The sequence below is a fragment of the Bos mutus genome, chromosome 5, assembly GCF_027580195.1.
Source record: "Bos mutus isolate GX-2022 chromosome 5, NWIPB_WYAK_1.1, whole genome shotgun sequence".
Classification (NCBI taxonomy): Eukaryota; Metazoa; Chordata; class Mammalia; order Artiodactyla; family Bovidae; genus Bos; species Bos mutus.
In genome coordinates, this window is record NC_091621.1 from 42,451,575 (window position 1) to 42,473,630 (window position 22,056).

Consider the following 22,056-nt stretch of genomic DNA (forward strand, 5'->3'; position numbering starts at 1 on the left):
GGAGCCAATACCCGGGGGCTGGGCAGGATGGGGTAGGGAAGGGGCAGTGAGGAAGGCTGCTCCTGGCCTGGAAGACAAGGGGTGGTGGGGACCAAGAGGAGCCTGGGGGCACGCACAGCACTGGGTTCAGCTGGGGTCCAGTAGCTGCTCTCTTGGGTTCCCAGGATTCAAACCCCCCTCCTGTGATGCCCTCGGTCTGCCCCTTCTCCACCTGCAGCAGCCCGAGTGCCTGGAATAGGTCACTGAGCCCCGAGCAGTCCTAGCTGGGTTTCACCGCAAGCCAGACACTTAAAGAGCTGAGATTCGACTGTTCCCATGGACACCGTCATGAGGTGAGGGTGTGTTTAGAGCCCTGCCGTCTCACTTTCCACCTGCCTGGCCAGCCAGATCCTGCCTCTCTGGACTTGACTGATCCCCCCAGAGTCCCAGGAGGCCTGTCCTCAGGGCCCCTCTGGGCTTCATAGCCCCATGGAACTCCAGAGCCCCTCCCCTGCCTAGGGTTTACAAAAGCTCCTAGCCCTCCGCCTCAGCCTCGCCTCCGCCCTAGCGGGGAGGATAGGAAAGGTGAAGCCGGATGTGGCTTGTGGAGCGGGCAGGTGCCCAGACCTGCCAAGAAAAGCCTGTGTTTGCTTACACTGCCAACAAGCCCATGGAAGGTGCCAGGAGGGGCAGGACTGGATGGCAGGCTGTGAGGCCTTGGCTCCGGGCCTTCCCTGGAGGGCGCAGGAGGAAGCGGCAGCCTCGGGCCAGCGATCCCGCCCCCTTTATCCCCAGGGGCGGCAGGCAGAGCCAGAGACTCACATATTGGAAGGGCAGGAGGATGGCCAGGATGAGCCCACTGAAGAAGAGGGTCATGAGCAGCACGAAGAGCACACCTTGGCAGGATGTGAAGTCGAACTGCAGGGATGGGCTGAGCGTCAGCTGCAGGGCCCCTCAGGCCTGGACAGGGCAGCCCGGCGTTCCTGGGGGCCCTGGCCAGAAGGCTGAGGCCTCGGTGGCAGGCTGCCTTCCAGTGCTCACCCCAGAACCTGGCGTTCCGCCCCATCCACTCCAGGTGCCCTCCCCACAAGCTTCTCATCCTTGTGACCTCTCCCCAGCCAGGGATCCAAGCTCGGAGCCTGCATCCCACCTGCCTTCCCAGGCCCACGGGCCCCAGAGCTGACCTTGGTCTGGAAGCTGAAGACTGTGACCGAGAGGCAGACGAGGGCCGTGATGCTCAGGCACAGCAGCACAGACGTGGTGTTGTAGTAACTGCAGGACCCGCAGGCAGGGGCTCAGCCTCAGGGCAGGGCTTCTGGTCTCCCCCGGCCCTCCTCCCAGGCCCACCCCCTTCTGCAAGGACCTGATCCCACCTCCGTGGGGCCCACCTTCCCTCCTTTCCCATGATCCTCCCTCTCCTGCCTCCCCATCCTTTCTACTGGAACCCAACCTCCCAACATGCTTAGGACTCGAAATCCTGTTAGAAGGATCCTGAAGAGGTGGTGGTGGTGGGGTTTGTGCTGGTGTATGGAGGTGGCTTTCAGGGAACTGCATGAGCATGAACCTGGGGTCCTTTCAGGTGCAGCTTGAGAGGTGTCACCTTGCTGTCCTCCGTCTCCCACCCCAACCCCGGCAGCCTGGCCAGGTCTTGGAGGCACTGTCCAGTAGAGTGCAGGAGGAGTGGGCTTGAAGCCAGCATTTCCTACCTGCCTGCCCCTCCCCAACACCTGCCTAGCCAGCGCTCCCAGGAGGGATAGTGTTTGGGGCAACTCCCCCATTCTGCCCATCTGCTTTACCTGGACAACATTCCAGTGAGGTAGGCCATGGACAGGGTCTGAAAGGAGAACAGTGTGAGGGAATAGTGGGGCCCAGACACCTTCAAGGGCCAGCCTGGGTCTCCCCGCCTTGTGCGCACCCCTCAACTCTGAGTCTGCTTTGTGCATATGCGCTTACCTCCAGAACTTCATCTGGGGAAGGAGGTCTCAACGGGCCTTGAGCCAGCTGTCCCTTTGTTCTTTTGCAGCCCTGCTCTTCCCCTTTCCTACGACCATCCCCCTTGTTACCCACAGCTCTAGGATTTCCCACACAAACCTCTTAAAAACAAATCATAGTGGAAAGAGAGAGTGGATGGACTGGAGAGAGGAAGCTCATTTGGAAAGAGAGGGTGAATTGTCTTTGAAGAAAAAGTGGGGTGAAAATACTCCTGCCTCCTTCAGTGACCTCATCTTGGCTGTCCCCAACTCCTGGCCCTCAAAACTCACTCTGCATCCCTGCTCCCTCCATCACTACAGCATCTGTCCCCAGACACCCCCACGTCACTTACAAAGATGGTCAGGAGGATCAGGTTCCAGGGGAAATGCCTCCTGTAAGGCAAGCCGCCAAGTTCAGAGGAGAGTGGGGTGCGGGCAGCACAGACCAGGGCTCTGCAAGCTCACCCCCTCCTGGGGCACATCCCCATGGGCCCCCATCTGTCCACTCACCCTTCCCCAACCTTTGAGGTGCCAAGGAAACAGGGGAAGGCAGGCCTGCTTAACAGAGTCCAGAAAATGGGGCTCTCTTAGGGTGCACAGCACTGGTGGCAGGCAGGACTGGGGCCAGAACTTCCAAGATCCTGCTCATGTTCCCACAAGCTCCCCCCTCCACCATCTTTACCTGGGTCCAGAACAGCAGGCCAGGGTCAGGTAGGTCGCAAAGAACACAGCACTGCGAGAGACAGACAGACCGGCGAGTCAGCTGGTCTTTCCTGAAGCCTTTTCACTCAGTCGCCTGCTCAACCCACTCTCTGCCCACAGGACACCAAGCAAGGTGCTGCGGGTCAGGGGCAGGGATTGGTTAAGCCCACAACCATCCTAGAACCTTGCAACAGACAGGGTGATAGTCTAGTTCCAAAAGACAGGAAGGGGAATAAGATGAGCCTACTTCTAGAAATCATGAATCCTGGGTGCCATAGGATAGCTAACCACCCAATCCAAAGTGGTTTTCCTCCAGATAGTATCTTATAACTTGTGTGTGTGTGTATATACACAAACATATATATATGGGCTTCCCAGGTGGCCTGGTGGTGAAGAATCCACCTGTCAATGCAGGAGACACAAGAGATGCAAGTTTGATCCCTGGGTCGGGAAGATCCCCTGGAATAGGGAATGGCAACTCACTCCAGTATTCTTGCCTGGAAGATTCCATGGACAGAGGAGCCTGGCAGGCTGCAGTCCACAGAGTTGCAGAGAAAGAAACGTGACTGAACACGCACACATGCATGCGTATATGTAGGTGTATAGGTATAGTTTCATATATGGAGTTCATATAGTGTTCTCTATGTGCCAGCCAGAGAACTACATGCTTTATGAATATTGACTAATATAATCCTCACATCGTCTCTGTGAGGCTCATTGAGGCCAGCCGACTTGTCCAAGGTCACACAACTACCACAACAGCAGAGGCAGGGTTAGAACCCAGGCATTCTGGCCCCAGAGTCCTCACTTATAACCACTTACCCCACACTGCCTCCTTCAGGCCTTTCCCTGGACCTGTTGCTACTTGTAACGATCTTGTTTTTCCTGCCAGCACCTGGCACAGTGAGAAGTACCTATGGCATGAATTTCTGGATCAGGTGGCCATGTCCACCAGGAGACTGGCAGGAAGCTCAAGCGAAACCCAGAGACAAGGATTGAGGGTTGAGGATTTTCTGGAGAGCAGTGGAGGTGGAGGCCAGTCCAGGAGTGGGGAGATGAGGGCTGAGGACCCAAGGGTGGGGCATGATCATGCCTACCTAGATTGGTGCCAATGCCAATGCATGGTCTCCAGTGCCCAATGTGCCCTCAGACATGGCACCTGTCATCCCTCCCCATCTCTGTCCTCAGTTCTCTCGCCCATCCCCTATGGCAGCAACGCCAACCATCCTCCGCCAGCTTCAAACCTCCCAGGCTGCCTCACTCTCCTGCCTGGTCTGCCCTGATGTGTCCCAGAAAGATCTAGGATGAGGTGGGGCGCCCCGGCTCCCTGTCTGCCACCTGGAAACATCACGTCACGGATCTCTGTGTGCTTCCTCCCGTCCCTCCTCTCATCGCAGACTAATCCCCCAAGCCTCTGGGTCCCACACCCTCCCCTGTCCTGCCATTGACCCTCACACACCTCCTCAGCTGTTCTCCTGAATCTTTAAACAACACCTTTAATGGTTCTAGCTACTGCGACATTATCCACCCTTATAGCCAAGCTTCTTGAAAAAGTTGTCTCTGTTGAAGGCATTTTCTCCATCTCATAATTACTCCTCAACAAACCAGCCTGAGCCCCAGCTTAATGAGAGCTGCCTTTGCAACATCACTATGACCTTGTTGAGTCCAGTTGACACTTGTCCATACTTATCTTTCCTGGCATCTCAATATCTGATCTCTCACTTGTTGCCCTGGTTCCACAATGACATAGCCTTGGGTTCCTGCCTAACTCCCTTGGTCACTCCTTCTCTACCTGCTTCAGCACCAGGTCTCTTCTGTCAAGCTGTCTCCTTTCACACTCCCCTTGGGTAGGTTCACTCATTCCTAGGACTCCCTTTATCAGGCAGATGCTCATGACTTGCACACCCATATTTCTGATCTAGAATTTCCTTCTCAACCTCAGACCTGAATAACCAACTGCCGACTGGGCAGACACATTCAGAAACATACCCAACGCAGAAGGTTAGAATCGAACTTGTCCTCTTCCTTGCTCCTTCTTGGGCACCCCCCATTGCAGCCTTGGAGTCACCCACCCAGCAGCTCAGTCAGCTGTAACTCCCAGCCTGCTACACCCAACTAATCACTTGGACCTGTAAGTCCTCTACCTAGGCAGCTCTCAAATCTATTCCCTTTTCTCCATTCCTGCAATCACCCTTTTAGGTTGAGCCACCTCTGTCTATCTAGTCCTTCTGCCTCCAACCCTGCCTGCCACTCTCCAAGCTACAGGCAGATCCCATCATGTGACTCTTCTGTTTAAAATTCCAAAGACCTGGCAATGTCTTGTGTGATCCACTCCCTGCCTACCTCCCCAGCCCATCCCGCACCATGCTCCACCCCACCATCTACCCTCTCATCGCCCTCCGCATCCTCACAGGGTGACCACCTCCCTCTGCCCCGGCTGGAAAGGACCAACCAGCGATGATGCCTGTGGCCGGGATTGGAGGGGCTTGCTCTGTGCACCGCGGACAGAACTCAGCCAAAGCCTGCACCTCATACCCCACAGGCCTGCTCATCGGATCCGCACCCAGGTGTAGCATCTGGAACGACCTATTGTCTAATCCTCAGCCTGGCACGGGTTAGGCGATCTTTAAACATTCCTGGATGAAAAACTCGGGGAATGCAGGGGTTGAGACAAGGCCACTGGATTTGGTGAACAGGAGCCCTCTGTCTTCACCCTTCCCTACTCTTCGGTGGTTTGCAAATGCTGCGTCACTGTTGTCACAGTGATGGAGGGGTTCTCAGTGCCATGACCAGGGCTGCTGCAAGACATCCTGCTCTGTGAGGGACCATGGCATCATCCTGCCCCTGGAGTTGTTAAGAAACACTCCAGCACTTGCTCTCTTTGGGTCTCCCTTGAGTCACCGGTCAGTCACTTCAACAATAATGATAATAATAATACCTTAGTCTCTGTGTATCCTGGGTGTGGGGCCTATCTCCCTGGCCAGACTAGAAGCTTCCTGAGGGCAGAGCTCAACCTCCTTTTCTCTCCGGTCCAGAGCTCCTCAACCCTCCAGATGAGTGGTTGGGAGGAAGGGCAGAGGGACGGGCGGCCTGGGGGCAGCTTGGGAGCCTGACCCTCATGTTTCCCCTCCCAGCTCTGGCACCACTGTCATGTGACCTCGCACAAGCTACTGAATTGCAGAGCCCCAGCGTCCTGCTTTGTCAAATAGGAATACTGGTACCAGTTCACTGTAGCGAGAGTTGGACGGCAGCACCCAGTCCAGCCTTGAGCACCAAGGCCTGGTGAAGGGGAGGGGAGGTTGAGCGCTGTTATTATTATGACTAGACCCTGGCTGACTGACAGCTTCCTGGAGAGGCTGGGACCCATCTCCCCCCGCCCCAGTTCTGGGCTCACATTTGTCCTCCTCTGCCTGGCTCCCCCCACCTCCATATCATGGTCCTTACTCCCCCCACCACAGGGAGGCATGCAGTTCCTGCTGCCGCGGCTCAGAGAAAGCAATCAGACAGTAAGGCAAGAGCCCACTGAGGGAGGTAACTGGGGCCTGGAGAAAGCGAGGGCTGGGGGTGGGGGTGCTGGGAGGCGGCCATCCAGGGAGTGGAGAATGAGTCACAGGAGTTAGAAAGAGACAGACTCGTCAGATCCAGGGCCCCAGGGCCTGAGCTGGAGCCATGGTCTATTTACAGAATGTCAACACAGAGGCACGAGGCTCAGGTGGAGGCCAGCGTCCAAACCCAGCGTCCTCTCCCAACTTACGCTGCTCCGGGACCAGTTCCTGGCTGTGGCGGAGGCTGCCGGGCACGGAGGGGACATGCAACAGCTTTGCAGTCGGAAAGACAGGCTTCAATCCTGGCTCTGCTGCTTAGGAAGCAACATCTTCACTCTGACCCTCATTTTTTTCAATGTATAAAATGGTAATAATAACAGTATCTGTCTGGGAGGGTTGTTGTTAGGGATCGAATGAAGAATATCTGCAAATCCCATGGCACAGTGCTTCATACAGAGAAAAAGACCTGTTTCATTCTTATTGCTGTTAAGGGCTTGGTACTTGGGGAGGGGTGAGACCCACTAGATGTCAGGCCTGGTAGGTGTCCGACCCAGAGGCAGACTCAGGACCAAGGTGAGGTGGGGAGGGGGCTGGAAGGACAGAGCCACAGGCTGGCTTTTTGTAGGACAGCACAGCATCTCGGTGGTGAATTCATCAGCACCATTACGGCTTTGCCATGCTCCATGGAAAGCACAGGGCCCAGGCCCAATTCCGGCTTCTCTCCACCCCCATCCATCCCTGAGCCCAGCACAGCATCTCTGTTTTCTGCCTGGAGATGCTGAGGAGGAAGGAGGATGCTAAGTCTCGGCATTCGGAGGTCAGAGTCTCACACCCGCCCTCAGTGGGTCGACTCTGCCTCCACTTCCTGAGCTGCTTATTCTTGGATTGTTCCCCTGCTCCATCTGCTCAGGGCACAGAGTCCTGAAGACTCCCCCACAGAAAGCCTGACGAGGGGCCTGGAAACTCTCTCGAGGTCTCGGGGCTCAGAGGCTGCCAGGAGGTGCTGACGTGCTGGGAGTCATGCCAACCCGCCACGTGGGCTGATGGGGGCAGCAGTCCCTGGGGCCTCATTAGCTTTACCCTCATTAGTGTGCCCAGTTCCCCTAGACGCTCGCCTCCCTGCCTGGTCTGCAGACAGGCCCTCTGTCCTGCACCCTAAGAAAGGCTTTGGGTGTGAATGTCTCCTCCCCTGGGACCCCCAGCTTAGGGCTCTTAAAGAGCCCCAGAGGCCAAGATGTCTCCTTCCTGTCAGTCTCTGGGCTGGCTTATGTTATCTCAAGGCCCACTGTGGGATTGTTCTGGGCTCGGGTGATCCAAGAAGCTCTGGGCTGAGCCTACATTTTCCACCAGATTCCTTTTCAATAACAGGCCTGGGACAGCTGTAGTGCACAAGCTCCTTGGGTGGACATTGGAAGCCTCCATCCCAGAACGCCCACTGCTCTGTTGGGTGTCCCAGATTCCCCTCCACGGACCCCTGCAGTGCTCCGCCAGCCTGGTCCCTAACTCAACAAACGTACCCCCATGCACTCCCACTCCAGCTCCCACACACGCTTTTGCTTAAGCCACTCCAGTCCCCAGTCCTCTTGGCCCCTCCTGACAGGGACCGAGAGCTGCCCCTCCTCTTTCACGGGCTGCCTGGCCCTGCAGAGGCTGCCTTCCCAGCAGCCCCAGTTCCGGCCTGGGCTCACAATGGGTGCTGAAGGAGACTTTGCTGACAGTAGCTCTGCTTTGAGCCTATGGTGGTCCGGCCTGGTGTTATCCAGAACAATTTCTTAACTGCCCACCTGGGAGGGTCAGAAGAGCCTTCTCTCAAGTTACTTGCCATGTTCCTTGCAGAGTTTAGGATAGGCGGGAGCTGACTGCTTGAGGGGAAGGGAGTCTGCCAAGCAGAGGGATTAAGAGTGCAAGCCTCAACCTGAATCCTGGGTTTGAACCCCAGCTCCACCACTGTCTACTTGTGTGATCTTGGGCAAACTCAACCTCTCCAAGCCTGAGTTTTCCAAGGTAATTATACCCAGTAGACCTGAGCGAATGCAATACTGTATATCAAGCACAGCGAACAATGCCCAGCCCTTATTAGGCACTTTATAAGTGGCAGCTATTATGATTAATAATTCGTAAGCACTAATAACACTATGTTAATAAGAGTAGCAACATTATTATTAGTGTAGGCCAAGGCGTCCCAGCCCCTTTCTGCTCAGGGCCAAGGTCTGGGTCTCTCCAGCCATGACCCCAGCTCCACCCTTCCCTCCTTATGCAGGCTCCAGAACCAACACGCCTCTTCTCCCCTCCCTCTCAGACCTAAACACCTCAGAAGGGCCCTTCTGGCCATGCTCCTGTGAGGACAGTCCCCATGGGGTGGGGAGAGGCCATGGGCTGGGACTTGTCAGCAGAGACCTTCCACCCTGGGCCGCCATGGGTGCTTCCGGTGAGGGGGGTGGGTGGCGCGGAATACTCACTAGGATGCCCAGTACCAGCCTGGGTTGGCCTGGACATAGTCCTTCACGGGGTCACTGCAGAGAAAGGAGGAAGAGAGAATCCGAATTGACCCTCTGTCTCCATTTCTGGCTCTACATCTGCACCTGCCCCCCGCTCCCAGTTCACAGGACTGGAGAGGAAGAAAGGAGTGACTGCAACCCTGGTGGGGCAGGGGACCCCAGCCACAGTCTTGGGCTGAGACGCGGACATGCCTGGACGTAGGGCTGCGGTGTCTGAGAGGAACGGCTGCTTCACAGACACTCGCTGGCCCAGAAAGCATGGGGCCACCCCCACTGGAGGGAGGACCCCTCCATGTGTCCAGGCTAAGGTTCTTCCCAGCACGAGGGGTACCGCTGCCCTGAACAAATATCCCCAGGCAAACATTCCCAGACCTGTCTGATGCTGGATCCCCCCAACCCCACGCCTGGCCCCACCACTCCTGGAGTGTGCTGGTTCACATGGTCAACTCACCAGAAGGTAAAGAGAGCCACGACACCCAAGGTCACCAGCAGCTGAATCAGCAGAATGGTATAGACCTGGGGACAGGAAGGGGTTCCTCTCAGCTTAGGGGGCCCTGTTGGAGGCCGGGAGGCTCAGGCCCCCAGCCAAGATCAGGCAGGCCCTTCTTCCTGGTGACTCGATCTACCCTCCAGACCCGCATCCCAGGCCCTCCACCCTCCATCTTCAGAGTCACTGGAAGGAATCCAGGCCAAGGAGAAAAGAGAGCAATGACGCTCCACGGCCTGCACCCATGGGGTCTGGAGAGAAGAGAGCAGGTGTTCAGGCATAGCAGGGGGTGGTGGATGCCCCACTTACCAGCAGGTACTATCAGCTGGGGTCACAGCAATGGGGAGAAGGGTGGCCTCTGGGCAGAGGGTTGGGCCAGGGGTTTCTCAAGGGGATTTTCCTGCCCACCCTCCCAGTTTGGAGGAGTTGGGGGAGGCAGTTACCTTTCTGATGAAGACTCGGCGAACCTTCTGGTCGTCCCAACTGAAGGTGGTGAAGAACTCATGGTCTCCAGTGGGGAAGCCACTCTCATAGCTGGAGCTGCTGTCTGCGTGGCAGGGGGAGGGCCATGAGTGCCCCCCACACACATGTGAACACCGCCCCCGACGGCCACCCGCTCAGAGTATTTGTCAGACTGGCTCCCAGGACCAGGCGAAGCCTCTTTCTCCAGCCCCATTCTCAAACCTCCAGCCCCACCGCATCTCTTCCCACAGAGGTCCCAGACCTCTCCCAGGGTGCCTCTCACCTGTCTCGTTCTGAGTCCTGAGAAAGAACTGTCTCCTCCCCTTCTTCCTGCCCCCACCCCCAGCTGGGGCTCCCTGGGGGCCATGTTCTTTCATAGAAATGTGGCCTTTCCCTCTTGTGCCCCCCATACCCCTCCCTGGACACTCTAGCTCCCTCTTGGTTGAGAATCAGAGAGGGGACAGCCACGCTCCCCGGGCCACCTCGCACATCCCCAGGGTCATTGGTCCAACCCCAGGTTGCTCTGAGGCCCTTGGGGTGGGAAGTGGAGACTCCTGGGAAGATCAGACCTGCTGGTGCTCTAGCTGGGAATCAGGGAAGGGCAGTGACTGGAGGGGAAATAAAGTCAGGTGAAGTTTGGGAGCCTGGTCCTAGAACTTACACTTTCAGAAAAGCATGGGCTCCATAGGAAAACATGTGGATCGGTCCTCAAGACTGCCTAGCTGTGGGACCTTAAGGGAGTCACCAGCCTTCTCTGAGTCTCTTCTATGATAGAGGTCAGTGATACCCACCCACCAGGGATGAAACAAGATAAAAGTGAAAACTTTGTGCCTGATGCTGACCACACCAACCTCTTAATTCTGCATCTGAATCATTCCTAAAGCCTCAAATGTGTCCACTCTATTCTCCCCCACTATCCCTACCAGATCTCCCCGACCTTCCCCTCCACCGCAATAGCCTCTACCTTGGTCTTTCAAAGCTGATGTTGGCACTGCCCTTGCTTCAGGTTCTTTGATGGCTCCCCACTGCCTTTTGGGATTCCCCAGTGGCTCAGATGGTAAAGAATATGCCTGAAGTCCATGCAACTGGGGTTCCAACCCTGGGTTGGAAAGATCCCTTGTAAAAGGGAATGGCTACCCACTCCAGTATTCTTGCCTGAAGAATTCCACGGACAGAGGAGCCTGATAGACTATAGTCCACGGGGTCACAAAGACTCAGACAGGACTTAGTGACTAACACACTGCCTTTTATTCAAGTTTGAGTTCCCCAACAAAGCCTCCTCAGCCTCCCATGAGCCCTCCGGCTCCACTGCACACTGCTCCCTGCTACTCTTCTCCAGCGTGACTGTATTTTTTTCAGTGATATGTTCTCATGCCTCTGAGCCTCTGCATATTCTTTCTTTCAACCTCAGACCCTCATTTTCCCACCTCTTCACCAAGCTAACACATGCCATCCTTCAGGACTCCATGTGGATACCCCTTCCTCCAGGAAGTCCTCCCTGACTGTCGGCAGGTGAATGGCTGAGGCCTCCATCACCGCACCTGTTTCCCTGTGTGGTGGTTGTCCATTTACTTGTCTACACAGTCATTTCTGTGAATGTAGGTCTTGCAAATCGGTGCATCCCTAGAAACCAGCTCAGTGCCAGACACAGTGCCTGGTGCAGGCTTAGGAAATGTTTGTCATCTGCTGACTGAAGTGAGCTGCTTTCCTCTGCCCTGACAGTTCTGTGAAAACATTCCTTACAGCAGCCATTCCTGGCAACCAGGACACAGGAAATGAGGAAGTGGGGAGGGAGGTAGACCAGTTGCCAGCCTGGGGCTTGAAGACCCTAAACCTCTTATCCTTCACTACTCTGTGTACTGTCTACGTTTCCTGCCAAAGCCCAAGTGGCCAGGCCACAGAGGGGGAGGAAAGGAGAGAAAAAGCAGTCCTGTGGGTGTCGGGGGCAGTAGGAAGGGCTCCCATGAACACCAAACCTTCATAGGCCCTCCAGTAGGTCACGGTGGGGTGGGACTTCTTGGCCTGAGGAGCTTTGTGGTGGGAGGTGCGAACCATGGTGGCCACTCCTTGTGAGTAAAGACTCTGTCTGAGGCATTGTTCTTGGGGTTGCTTCTAGAATTCTGTTAGGGGTGGGGGTGGGGACTCAATAAGGTGGGGGAGGGGATAAGGGGCTGTTGAGGGAGGTTGAAGGGGCTGAGGAAGACTTCATTACACCTCGTGGGGGGTTGTATGTTCCCAGGCCTGAGGCAAGGTTTCCCCAGGCTGCTCAGCCTAACAGAGGGGTCCCTACCAGCCATGATTCTTAGTCTGCAAGGAGCTAGCATCAGCCTGCATGGGTCTGCTTAGGAACTGTACCTGACTGTGAGAGATGCTAAGGCTGGTGTGGGTTAGTTGTTCAGTCGTGTCTGACTCTTTGCAACCCCATGGACCGTAGCCCACCAGGCTCCTCTGTCCATGGGATTCTCCAGGCAAGAATACTGGAGTGGGTTGCTATGCCCTCCTCCAAGGGGATCTTCCGGACCCAGGGATCGAACCCTGGTCTCCTGCGTTGCAGGTGGGTTCTCTACCATCTGACCCACCAGGTAATCCCACTACAGCTGATATTTGCTTCCAGTTAAGGCCTGGGGGAGGGAAAGAGTCAAGGAGAGTGATGGATGAAGGGGATCCTCAGGTTGGGGCCCCCAACAACCCTGGGGCCTCCATGCACACAGGTTTCAGATCAGCCAGCATGTAAGCAGACTGCATCCCATTCACAGGGAGCCAGTCCCAGTTGAGGCCACGGTCAACTGTGGTCTCGTACTGTTCCTTCCTGTGTCCGCTCTAACCTTGCTCACTCCTACTCTGCATCCCTTTCTTCTAGACCAACTTCTGGTTTTTCTCCCCTATCTGTTCCCTCTTTTTGTCCTAGCTCGATAACTTGGAAAAAACCTCTCTTACCTACCGAAGAGAACTCTGACTGCAGAAACTGTATCTTTCTTTTCTCATGGAGTTCTCCTTGACCTATCTTTAGAACAGCCCTCCAAACTCCAAACCTTTGACATCACAGCCTCATCTGACAACCACACAGTGCATCTATTTCTGGGCAACTTCCTCCTACACAGGTTTTTTCATACAGGCCCACCACTTCCCCTCAGGCTCCTGCCTCCAGGAACTGAGAGACTTACTAGGGTCCACGTAGGCCCAGCTGGGGTGGAGAGGCACAGCCGAGGGGGCGGGGGGGAAGGCTCCTGCCTTGAGCCCCTCCCCAGAGGTGGCCTCCTCATAGGAGGGCGGGGCCGAGGGCACTGCCGGAGTCTCCTTCTTCTCGCCATTCGCCTGCTGCTGCCCCTCTGTCCCGGGGGCCTTGTTAGCCACGGAGAGCTGTGGAGGAGAGGCAGAGAAAGACAGTCACCGGGGACAGGGCGCCACCCAAGTCCTCCGCACCAGCCCCTCCACTTCTGGGATTGCCCCAGGTACTTTGTCCCCTTACTAGAATGACAGGGGTGCAGACAAGAGTTTCCCTATTTTATGTGGGGTATATATACAATGGAATATTACTCAGCCTTAAAGAAGGAATTCCTGTCATTTGCAGCAGCATGAATGAATCAGGAGGACATTATGCTAAGTGAAATAAGCCAGACCCAGAAAGAAAAAACTGGAGGATCTCACTTATACATGGAATCTGAAATAGTCAAACTCACAGGAGCACAGAGTAGAATGGTGGCTGCCAGGGTCAGCGGGTGGTGGGGGGAGTGGGGAGATACTGGTCAAAGGGTACAAAGGTTCAGTTATGCACGATGAATAAGTTGTGGAGATCTAATGCACAGCATGGTGGCTAGAGTTAACAATACCGTATTGTGTCCTTGAAATCTGCTGAAAGGGTAGATCATAAGTGTTCTTGCCACCAAAAAACAAAGAGAAAGTAACTATGTGAAGTGATGGACGTGTTAACTAGCTTGATTGGGGTGATCATTTTGCAAGTTACATGTACATCAAAATATCATACACCTTAGATATATACAATTTGTTTTTTTGTTTTTGGCTGTGCCATGCAGCATGTGGGATCTTAGTTCTCCTACCAGGGATCGAACCTACACTTCCTGCAGTGGGAGAGTGGAGTCTTAATCACTGGACCACCAGGGAAGTCCCTGTATACAATTTCTATTTGTCAATTCTACCCCCAATAAAGCTGGAGAAAAGAATCTTATTTTATGGATGAGAGAACTGAGCTCTAGGAGGCTCGGAGCTGGCCAGAGGCATACACACTGGAATAGGGGTAAGAACTGAGCAAGCTGGAAATTCTTAGGAGAGCCCACCATTGGGGGTCACTGTCCCTGGGGCAGTGCCCGGCTCTAAACGATTTCACCTTTTTCCTGGGGTCCAGAGAAGGGCCTTGCACAGAGTAGGCGCTTAAAAAATACTACTCAATGAAAAGTTCTCTCACTCAATCTCCCTGTTACCTTGCTAACTATATTTTTGACCCCTGTTTTCAAATGAGGGAACTGAGGCTCAGAGAGGAAGAATGACTCAAAGCCGGCCATGGCCCACTGGGCTGCAGAGTCCAGACACCATCCACTGGGACTGGCCTTCTCCTGGGCTGGAGAGGACCAAGGAGGGCAGGGATTTGGAAAGCAGGGAAACAGAAGGGGGAGAGGAGAGGGGGAAAGGAGGAAGAGGAATAGGGGCTGCAGCGAAGTGGAGGGGCAAGAAGCCCTTGGCTAAGAATCCGTTTTGGAAATCTCAAGGCCTTCCCTAGTGGCTCAGTTGGTAAAGAATCTGCCTGCAATGCAGAAGACCCAGGTTCAATCCCTGGGTCGGGAAGGTCCGCTGGAGGAGGGAATGGCAACCCACTCCAGTATTTGTGCCTGGAGAATTCCAAGGACAGAGGAGCTGGCAGGCTACAGTCCATGGGGTTGCAAAGAGTCGGACACGACTGAGGGACTAACTCTTTCTTTCTTTCTTATTGGAAATCTCAGCCTCTCTCCCTTAAACCAGAATAGAATCAGACTGTTACTAATGGAAGGGAAAGCGCCTTGTTCAGCCCCTTCCATCATCTTACAGACAAGGAAACTGAGGCCCAGTGGGAAATGTCCCATGGCAGGATGACAGGCCCCGACAATGTACAAGTTCAGCTTCGGTGAGAGGATATGGGCTTTGAGGGCCCGAATGAGGCCGCCAGGGAAGAGATGACTTGGGAGGCAAGGGTGGTATGAAAAAGGAAACCACACCAGGATATTCTGCTTCCGTCCAGCCCTGAGGACCACTGAACTGGAGGGGCCTTTTCCATCATCAGAAAGCCTGGGAGCAAGCTGGGGGGGTGGGGGGTGGAAGAGGCAGGGGCAATACATTCACCCCAGGACAGGAAGCAGCGTCAGCAAAGTGACTGATGGAGGCAGGGGTGGGAAGTGGAGGGAGAGAATCCGCAGAGGTGGGAGCGCTTCATTTTCCCCATGGTGAACCCCCACCCCTCGATCCTCAGGGAAGGGCCTCAGAACCCAGGCCTGTGGGAATGGAGCCCTGGCTCATCTGCTTCCCTCCTACTCGCCAATCCCCTTCATCATCCAGATCGGAAGGGTCATGCCCAGGAAAATCCACTTCAGCCCACCAGAACCAAGGTCCTCTGAGCCCAGACCCAGGGCTCGTGCCTGGGAAAGGATTATCACCTCTGACCTCAGCCCTGTCCACACTGGTCCTCCTCACCAGGAACCACCCTGCTAACCAGACCCCCAGAGCCTCCTTGGCCCTGCCCTCCCCACATCCAGCACTCCCAAGTGAAGCCTGCCCAAATGGCAGGAGATGGTATCACCCAATGACATCATTTTTTGGCCTGATGAGCTTGCAAACAAGGAAAAGAGGGTCTAAGAGCCCAGGAAAGATGCCATTGGCTCTGAGGCTCATCTCTGAGGAAAAAAAAGTGGGAGCAGAAGGGAAGCCCTTCTTCTGTTTTCTCTACCCAATCCTTAGCACCACCCCAGAGGACCCTCTTCCTTTGCCTGAGGCCCTGGTGGTTGTATAATTCCACAGGCTGTCAATGTTACATAACCCTACTAGGCCAGCCAAGTCTCTGCCCCAGTCCCCCTCCTCTACATTTCAGGCCTAAAACAGGAACAAAAAGAGAAGACGTTTTATCCGGTCCCATTCAGTCCCATGTCTGGCCAAAACCAAAACAAAAATTAGAACATCCTGAAGCAGGGTTGCCATAGTAACTCCTCAGCCACAGGGGCTGTATCCAGAAATGGAAAGATGACAGGGAGTTGGAGGGGGGGTTTCTGTGGAGGGTGTAAAAGATGAGTATAACATGGTTGAGGTTGGGATTGGACAAAAGAGGGGGGTGCCACATAGAGACTGCCTCTGAGGGTTCATCCTGGGGATACACACACACACACACACACACACACACACACACACGACTCCTAAGCTGACTCCTTAAGAAGACCTGGGCATCTGTGAAGGGTCCTGTGATGCCAAAGCATGGGTGGAATGTAGATGGAGGAGAGGAGAGCCTGGTGGGCAGGAAGAGGCCACAGCCCATTCCTTGAAATGGGCCTTTGGGTCCTCTGACTTCAGCAAGGACCACCCAGGACCTTCGCACAAGAGCCAAGCACAAGGTGCTTACAATGGTTCAGAGGGCTTGCTAAGGATGACAGGGAGATGGGGGAAACCTGAGGATGGAGGATGGTGCGGGCAGGGGAGATGCCGGTACCTTTCCCTGTGTCATGGTGCCGTCTCTCGGGGAAGGGGTGCCTGAGGCAGAGGCGGCCGCTCGGGTCACCGCAGCCTGCCTGCGTCTCTTCCTTTCTCCGCGTGGGTTCTAGCAACATCCACTGCAGCCGGGCCAGGCGGACCGGAGCGTACCATCCAGGCACGGGGGGTGGGGGGAAGAGGGGGCGGGCCAGGAGGCTGCTGCGGAGGCCTCTGCGGAGCTGCAGGCGGCGGCGGAGGAGGAGGAGCACCGCCCCCTCCTCCCACCCCCTTCACCCTGGTACCCTCAGCCCCGGGGACCAGGGAGCTCAGCGCTGCGGCACTGCCCAAGTGGATGTGTCCGCGCGGGCGGGAGGAGGCGCGGGGACTCCGTGACACCCGACCAGCTGATGCTGCCTGCCTGTAACTGGAGCTGGGTGACAGGGCCTTATCTCTGCACCATCTCTGCCGCTGTCAGGCTCCACCATACCTATGACTCCCCACCCCCACCCCCGCCCTTTGGATGCCGCCCTGGTTTCTATCTCCGTCTCCACCCCCACTCTCATCATCTCTGTTTCGTCATTCAAGCTGGAGTGGGAAAAGTCTCCGATGTCTTCTCTCCCCTACTGTCCCCCTGGGCCCTAAGTTCCTGTGGGCCTCTAGGCAAACCCTGTGTGGGCCTCTCTCCTTGCCTCCCTTTTCTCAACTGTGAAATGGGAGCAAGAGGCCCCTCCCGACCTTGTCACAGAGACCTTGTCACAGAGACATGGGCAGTGGGAGGATGCAGCTTCTATTTTTCTCAACCCTGCTGGGACATTTTACCAGATCTTTCTGGAGAGGCCTCTAGTTCTGCCTCAAAACCTTTCCACCCCGCTACATTGCTCCCTTTTTACCTTCAATCTCAGCCTCCACCGCCCCTGTTATCCATCTCCCCCCTCTTCCGGAGCTGGTCCCACCCCATTCCCCAGTCTTGTCCTTGGGACTCAGCCATCACTGGGCCCTGTTTTCTGCGGTTGCTGCAGTGTTGGTGTGGGATTTGCAACCTCAAGAGCTGGGCTCGAGTCCCAGTGCAGTCACCCACTGGCCGTGTGACTTTGACAAAGCTTTAACCTCTCTGAGTTGCAGCATCTCCTGTGGGAAGGAGGCTAACAGTGGAGCTCTGTCCATCCTGGATGTACTGTGAGACACAGGGGTGGTTATGGTGGTAGAAGCAGACTGAAGACCACAAACGGCTGTGAATTTTTGAGTCATTATTATTTGAAGAATCTCCTTTGAGAGTGTCTTGAACTGCCCCAGGGTGAGGGCTCAGAGATCGGCCTAAAGAAGGATATGAACCTTGAAGGATGGGAGGAGAAACCAAGATTTGGTGCAGGTGGGGGTGGCCCCCTGCCTCCTGCTTCCTTGTCGTCTCTGAGCTTGACCCACCTAGTGACCAGAGAGAAAGCAGGGCCCTGGGTTGGCAGGTAAATTGTTGATGTTTTTTTGCCACCTCCACTCATCTGCTATCTCCCATTCCATAACTACCAACTTCCCACACACTTGCTTAAACCTAGGCCTCCCTGTCCAGAGGCTTTGTCAGCAGCCCCCACGCCCACCACCGACACACGGAGTCTCCTCCCCATGCCCCTCCCTGTCCTGTCATCTCCTCCCCAGCCCTTCTCCCTGACCCCTTCTTCCCACAAGCTGCCCCCGGCCCTGGCACTGCGGAAGCTCTGGCCAGCATTCCAGGTTCTGGCCTTCCCCTCCCTCCCTCTCTGATCCTGTGTTTGTTTCGGAATATTTTCCTTCTCCTGTTTGGCAGTTCAAGTGCCATCTCCTCCAGGAAGCCCCCGTGGTCCCTAGTCTGGGTTGGATGTACTCTTCTGTACTTTCAGAGTGCCCTGACATAGCACCTGTCATGTGGTGCTTGGAGTTTGTCAATTTCCCCATTAGATTCTAAGAGATCCTGTCTGTAGCAGTTTTTGTGTTAGCAGGGCTGAAGACTGTGCCAGGCATGTGGAATGAATGAATCTTGTTACTGTTATCCAGACGTACAATGTTATGCAGAGCCATAATTTACTTAGGCCTTGGTATCCTCCTGTGTTTGTGACTCTTGCCTACTCCTTGTACCCCCATTCCTCTGCTGTAGCTACACATGCTTCTTGGCTGTTCTAGACTGGGTCAAGCATAGCTCAGGGCCTTTGCATTTACTCTGTTCTCTGCCTGGGACCTCTACACACCCCCACTTTCTTCACTGCCCTGCTCAGACATCATCTTATTGGGGGGCGGGATCTTCCTGATGTTATACAAGTAGCAACGCCACCAGTGTGCCTCCACTCAGTTCACTGGGCAGTCCCTCTTTCCTGACTCAGCTGTCACCTCTGATATTTATTTTTGTTTAGTTTTTTTTATCACTCTTTCTCCTCCCATCTCCTCCCTCTCAACCATATGAGAGGAGGCATTTCGACCCTACATCCCTGGGTTAAAATAGTGCCTGGCATAGATGTAGGAGGTGCTTGATAAACATTTGGCTAAGGAAAGTGCAACATTATATACAATCCTTATGTTCTTCAGACATTTTGACATCGTCAGCGCTATGATGTTTCTCAGATGTTGGACTCTGTGACCTTGACGTAGGGTTGGACTTGTTGACTCTTGACCTTGCTTATATATATCTCATTATGTAGTCTTCATTCATCATTCAGAAGTTGAATGATGTACTAGCTTGTCTAGTACTCCATTGGCCTCTGGAGGCAGTGAAGTCCAGTGATCAAGTTCACAGGCTTGAGAGTCAGGCGGCCTTGGTTCAGATCCCAGCTTCTCTACTTGAAGGCTGTCTGACTCCAGACAATTACTTCCCCTCTCAGAGCCTCAGTTTCCTCATTTGTACAATGGGGGACAGTGATAGTACTGACTTCACAAGACTGTAGAGAGGCTGAAATGATAATATCTGTAAGGGGCTTCCCATAGTGCTCAGCACATAACAAGTTCTCTGTAAGTAACCTATTGGGCTTCCCAGGTGGCTCAGTGATAAAGAATCCACCTGCCAAGGAGGAGACACTGGTTCAGTCGCTAGTCCAAGAAGATCCTCTGGAGAAGGAAATGGCAACCCACTCCAGTATTCTTGCCCAGGAAATTTCATGGACAGAGGAGCCTGGCAGTCCCAAAGGCTCTGTGGGATCTCAAAGAGTTGGACATGACTTAGCCACTACACAGCAGCTGCAAGTAAGCTATCAACCTTAAGAGCTACACAAATGTTGTTGAATGAAATAATTAACTCCCACCCTTATAAAGCACTCGGTTCCACTGTTATTCATTCTTCATGTGTGTAATGCTTACCTCTGTGTGACACCCTGGTGGGGACAGTGATTCAAAGAGGAATCAGACCTGCAGTCTTTCCTCAAGGAGGAGTGATCCATCCCGAGCATGTTCAGAGCTCACCCCTGTGCAGCATGAGGGCCGAAGAAAGTGCGGTCAGGGAGCTTAGAGGGTGAGGCGCCTGAAGGATCCAGAGGGTGCGGAGCTCCCCAGGGGAGTTGCGAGCTTGTTGGGGTAACATTCTTGAATCCCCAGCCCAGGGAATGAGCTTTACTCCATGCTCATGCAGTAGGGAAATTGGGGCCAGGGGAGAAGGGGCAGGTTTCAAGGTTTTTTTGAGCAGGGCATGCTCCAGGGCTTCCCCTGTCTGCCAATGCAGGAGATGTAAGAGATGTGGGTTCAGTCTCTGGGTCAGGAAGATCCCCAGGAGGAAGGCATTGGCAACAAACTCCAGTATTCTTGCCTGGAGAATCCCATGGACAGAGGAGCCTGGTAGGCTACAGTCTATAAGGTTGCAAAGAGTTAGACATGACTGAAGCGACTTAGCGCAGCACAGCACGTGCTCCAGAAAGACCACACTGCTGGAGTCATTTCTTTCATTAAAGCATTTTCTTAAACAAGAAGGGCAGGATGGAGGCAGTGGTCTAGTGGTTAAGAATCCGCCTTACAGTATAGGGGACGCCAGTTTGATCCCTGGTCTGGGAAGATCCCACTTGCCGCGGGGCAACTAAGCCAGTGCACCACCACTACTGAAGCCCACGCGCCCTAGGACCCGTGCTCCGCAACAAAAGAGGGACCCCCACTCGCTGCAACGAGAGGTAGCCCGTAAAGCAGTGAAGACCCAGAGCAGCCAAAAATAAATACTTTTTTTAAAAGAAGGGCAGAAGGGTATGTCTGTGAGCAACACGTGGGAAGGACTGAATGAGGGAGAGGCTGGAGGTGCAGACATAGCATGGAGACTTCAGGAGAGTTCTGATGATGGGCATTCAGAGCCCAGGCTGACTGAGCCGGGCTGCTCAAGTGTGGGCCCTACATGAGATGCTTCACTTCTCCATGCCTCAGGTTGCTCTTCTATGAAATGAAACTTGAGAGTTAGCATTGGTAAAGCGCTCAGAACAGGGCCGGCCATATAGCAAGTGCTCCATATGTGTCTGGTGACTTTAAAGTGAGACAAATGATGGAGAGAGGCAAAGATGGAGACAAAGATGTCTCCATTTGTCCAGGGTCAACGATGGAGAGAGGCAGATGGCTTGGGGCAGAACTGACCACACTTGGGTAGAGGCTGGATATAGATAAGGGGTGAAGGGGCATCAGAAGAGATGGGGGCTTGGAGGCCAAGTCCCTGGGTGAATGGTGCTATTATGAGAAGGGAGGAGATGTTGATGTGCTCAGGTGGGGTCGGGTCGAGTTTGCAGTGCCCGTGGGACACCCAGGTGGCAATGTCCCATGGGCGGTCAGCTGGAGGTCTTGGGCAGGACTTACATGGCTCAGGGGACACTAGGCACCGGATTCTAGGGGAACACCTCTGCCCTGCCTGCCCTGGAGCACAGCCCTGGGGCCTCATGGAGTCTAGCAGTGGGGTCGCCAGGGACTGGGTGGCCACTGGTCATTAGCATGTGGACAGTGGCTGGATCACCGGGGACATGAGGAGAGCGAGGCCAAGGAAGGAAGAGGAAGGCAAGCAGACCTGGAGCATCACCTGAGGTATGCAGGTGATGGAAGGAAATTATTTTCCTCCCTCCAGAATCCCCCTCACCATCTTCAACCTCCAGGCTGAGGCGGAAATAGAGAGATTCGAAGGCCACACGTCAGTGTCTTCGGGGCTACTCCTTGGGCAAGGGAGCTCACGCGCCCCCATTGTTTCTGTTTCAGGCCCCCTCCCCGTCAAGTTCACACCAGGGCAGCCCCTCCAGATTCTTGTTCTGCTGTGGTTCCCAGTCAGTTCTGTTTTGGGGCAGCTGCTAGGGGAGGGGGCTGAAGGTGTGGACAGAGGCACCGCTTCTCATTTTACAGCCATAGAAGCAAAAGGCCAAAGAGGGCTAGTGACTAACCCAATGTTACATGACAGGTTGGGGGCTGTGCCAAGGTAAGAAGCGTGAATGTGACCCTGGCTCGGGGACCATCAGCCCAGGAGTGATTCAAAATGACAACACTTAGAATGGGTGTGGAGGACGAGTTGGAGGGGTCCCAGGCTTCCTAGGTAGGCACAATCAGAGCCATTCAGTGTCCTCTCCCCAGATCCACACCCATACCCCCAGTACACCCAGCCAGTGGCAGCATCTGCCCCTGAGGGTGAAGAGAGAACTGCAGAGGCAGGGGCTGGAGCTTGGGTGGCTCAGAGCAGGCAGATCTCAGGCTGGGCTGCAAGAGGCAGTGGCCCAGGCCTGCTCTGGGTACCAGCGCACCTCCCTGTGTATACGAGGACCCCAGGTGTGGCAGCCTCCCACAGATACTGA

At 54.8% G+C, this 22,056-nt stretch overlaps 1 protein-coding gene across 1 annotated transcript in view; it reads right to left on the minus strand.

Moving 5' to 3' along the window:
• The window catches only part of FAIM2 (Fas apoptotic inhibitory molecule 2), a 30,850-nt gene extending 14,155 nt beyond the window's left edge, over window positions 1–16,695 (minus strand). Inside the window, exons 1-10 of the mRNA XM_005896406.3 lie at window positions 16,326–16,695; window positions 12,808–13,003; window positions 9,625–9,728; window positions 9,146–9,210; window positions 8,656–8,709; window positions 2,632–2,682; window positions 2,303–2,342; window positions 1,776–1,813; window positions 1,164–1,251; window positions 802–897 (exon numbers count right to left, since the gene is read on the minus strand). Coding sequence (XP_005896468.1) covers window positions 802–897; window positions 1,164–1,251; window positions 1,776–1,813; window positions 2,303–2,342; window positions 2,632–2,682; window positions 8,656–8,709; window positions 9,146–9,210; window positions 9,625–9,728; window positions 12,808–13,003; window positions 16,326–16,340 — 747 coding nt within the window. The 5' untranslated portion in view covers window positions 16,341–16,695. The remainder of the gene's footprint in view (window positions 1–801; window positions 898–1,163; window positions 1,252–1,775; window positions 1,814–2,302; window positions 2,343–2,631; window positions 2,683–8,655; window positions 8,710–9,145; window positions 9,211–9,624; window positions 9,729–12,807; window positions 13,004–16,325) is intronic.
• Between the last annotated feature and the right edge of the window lie 5,361 nt (window positions 16,696–22,056).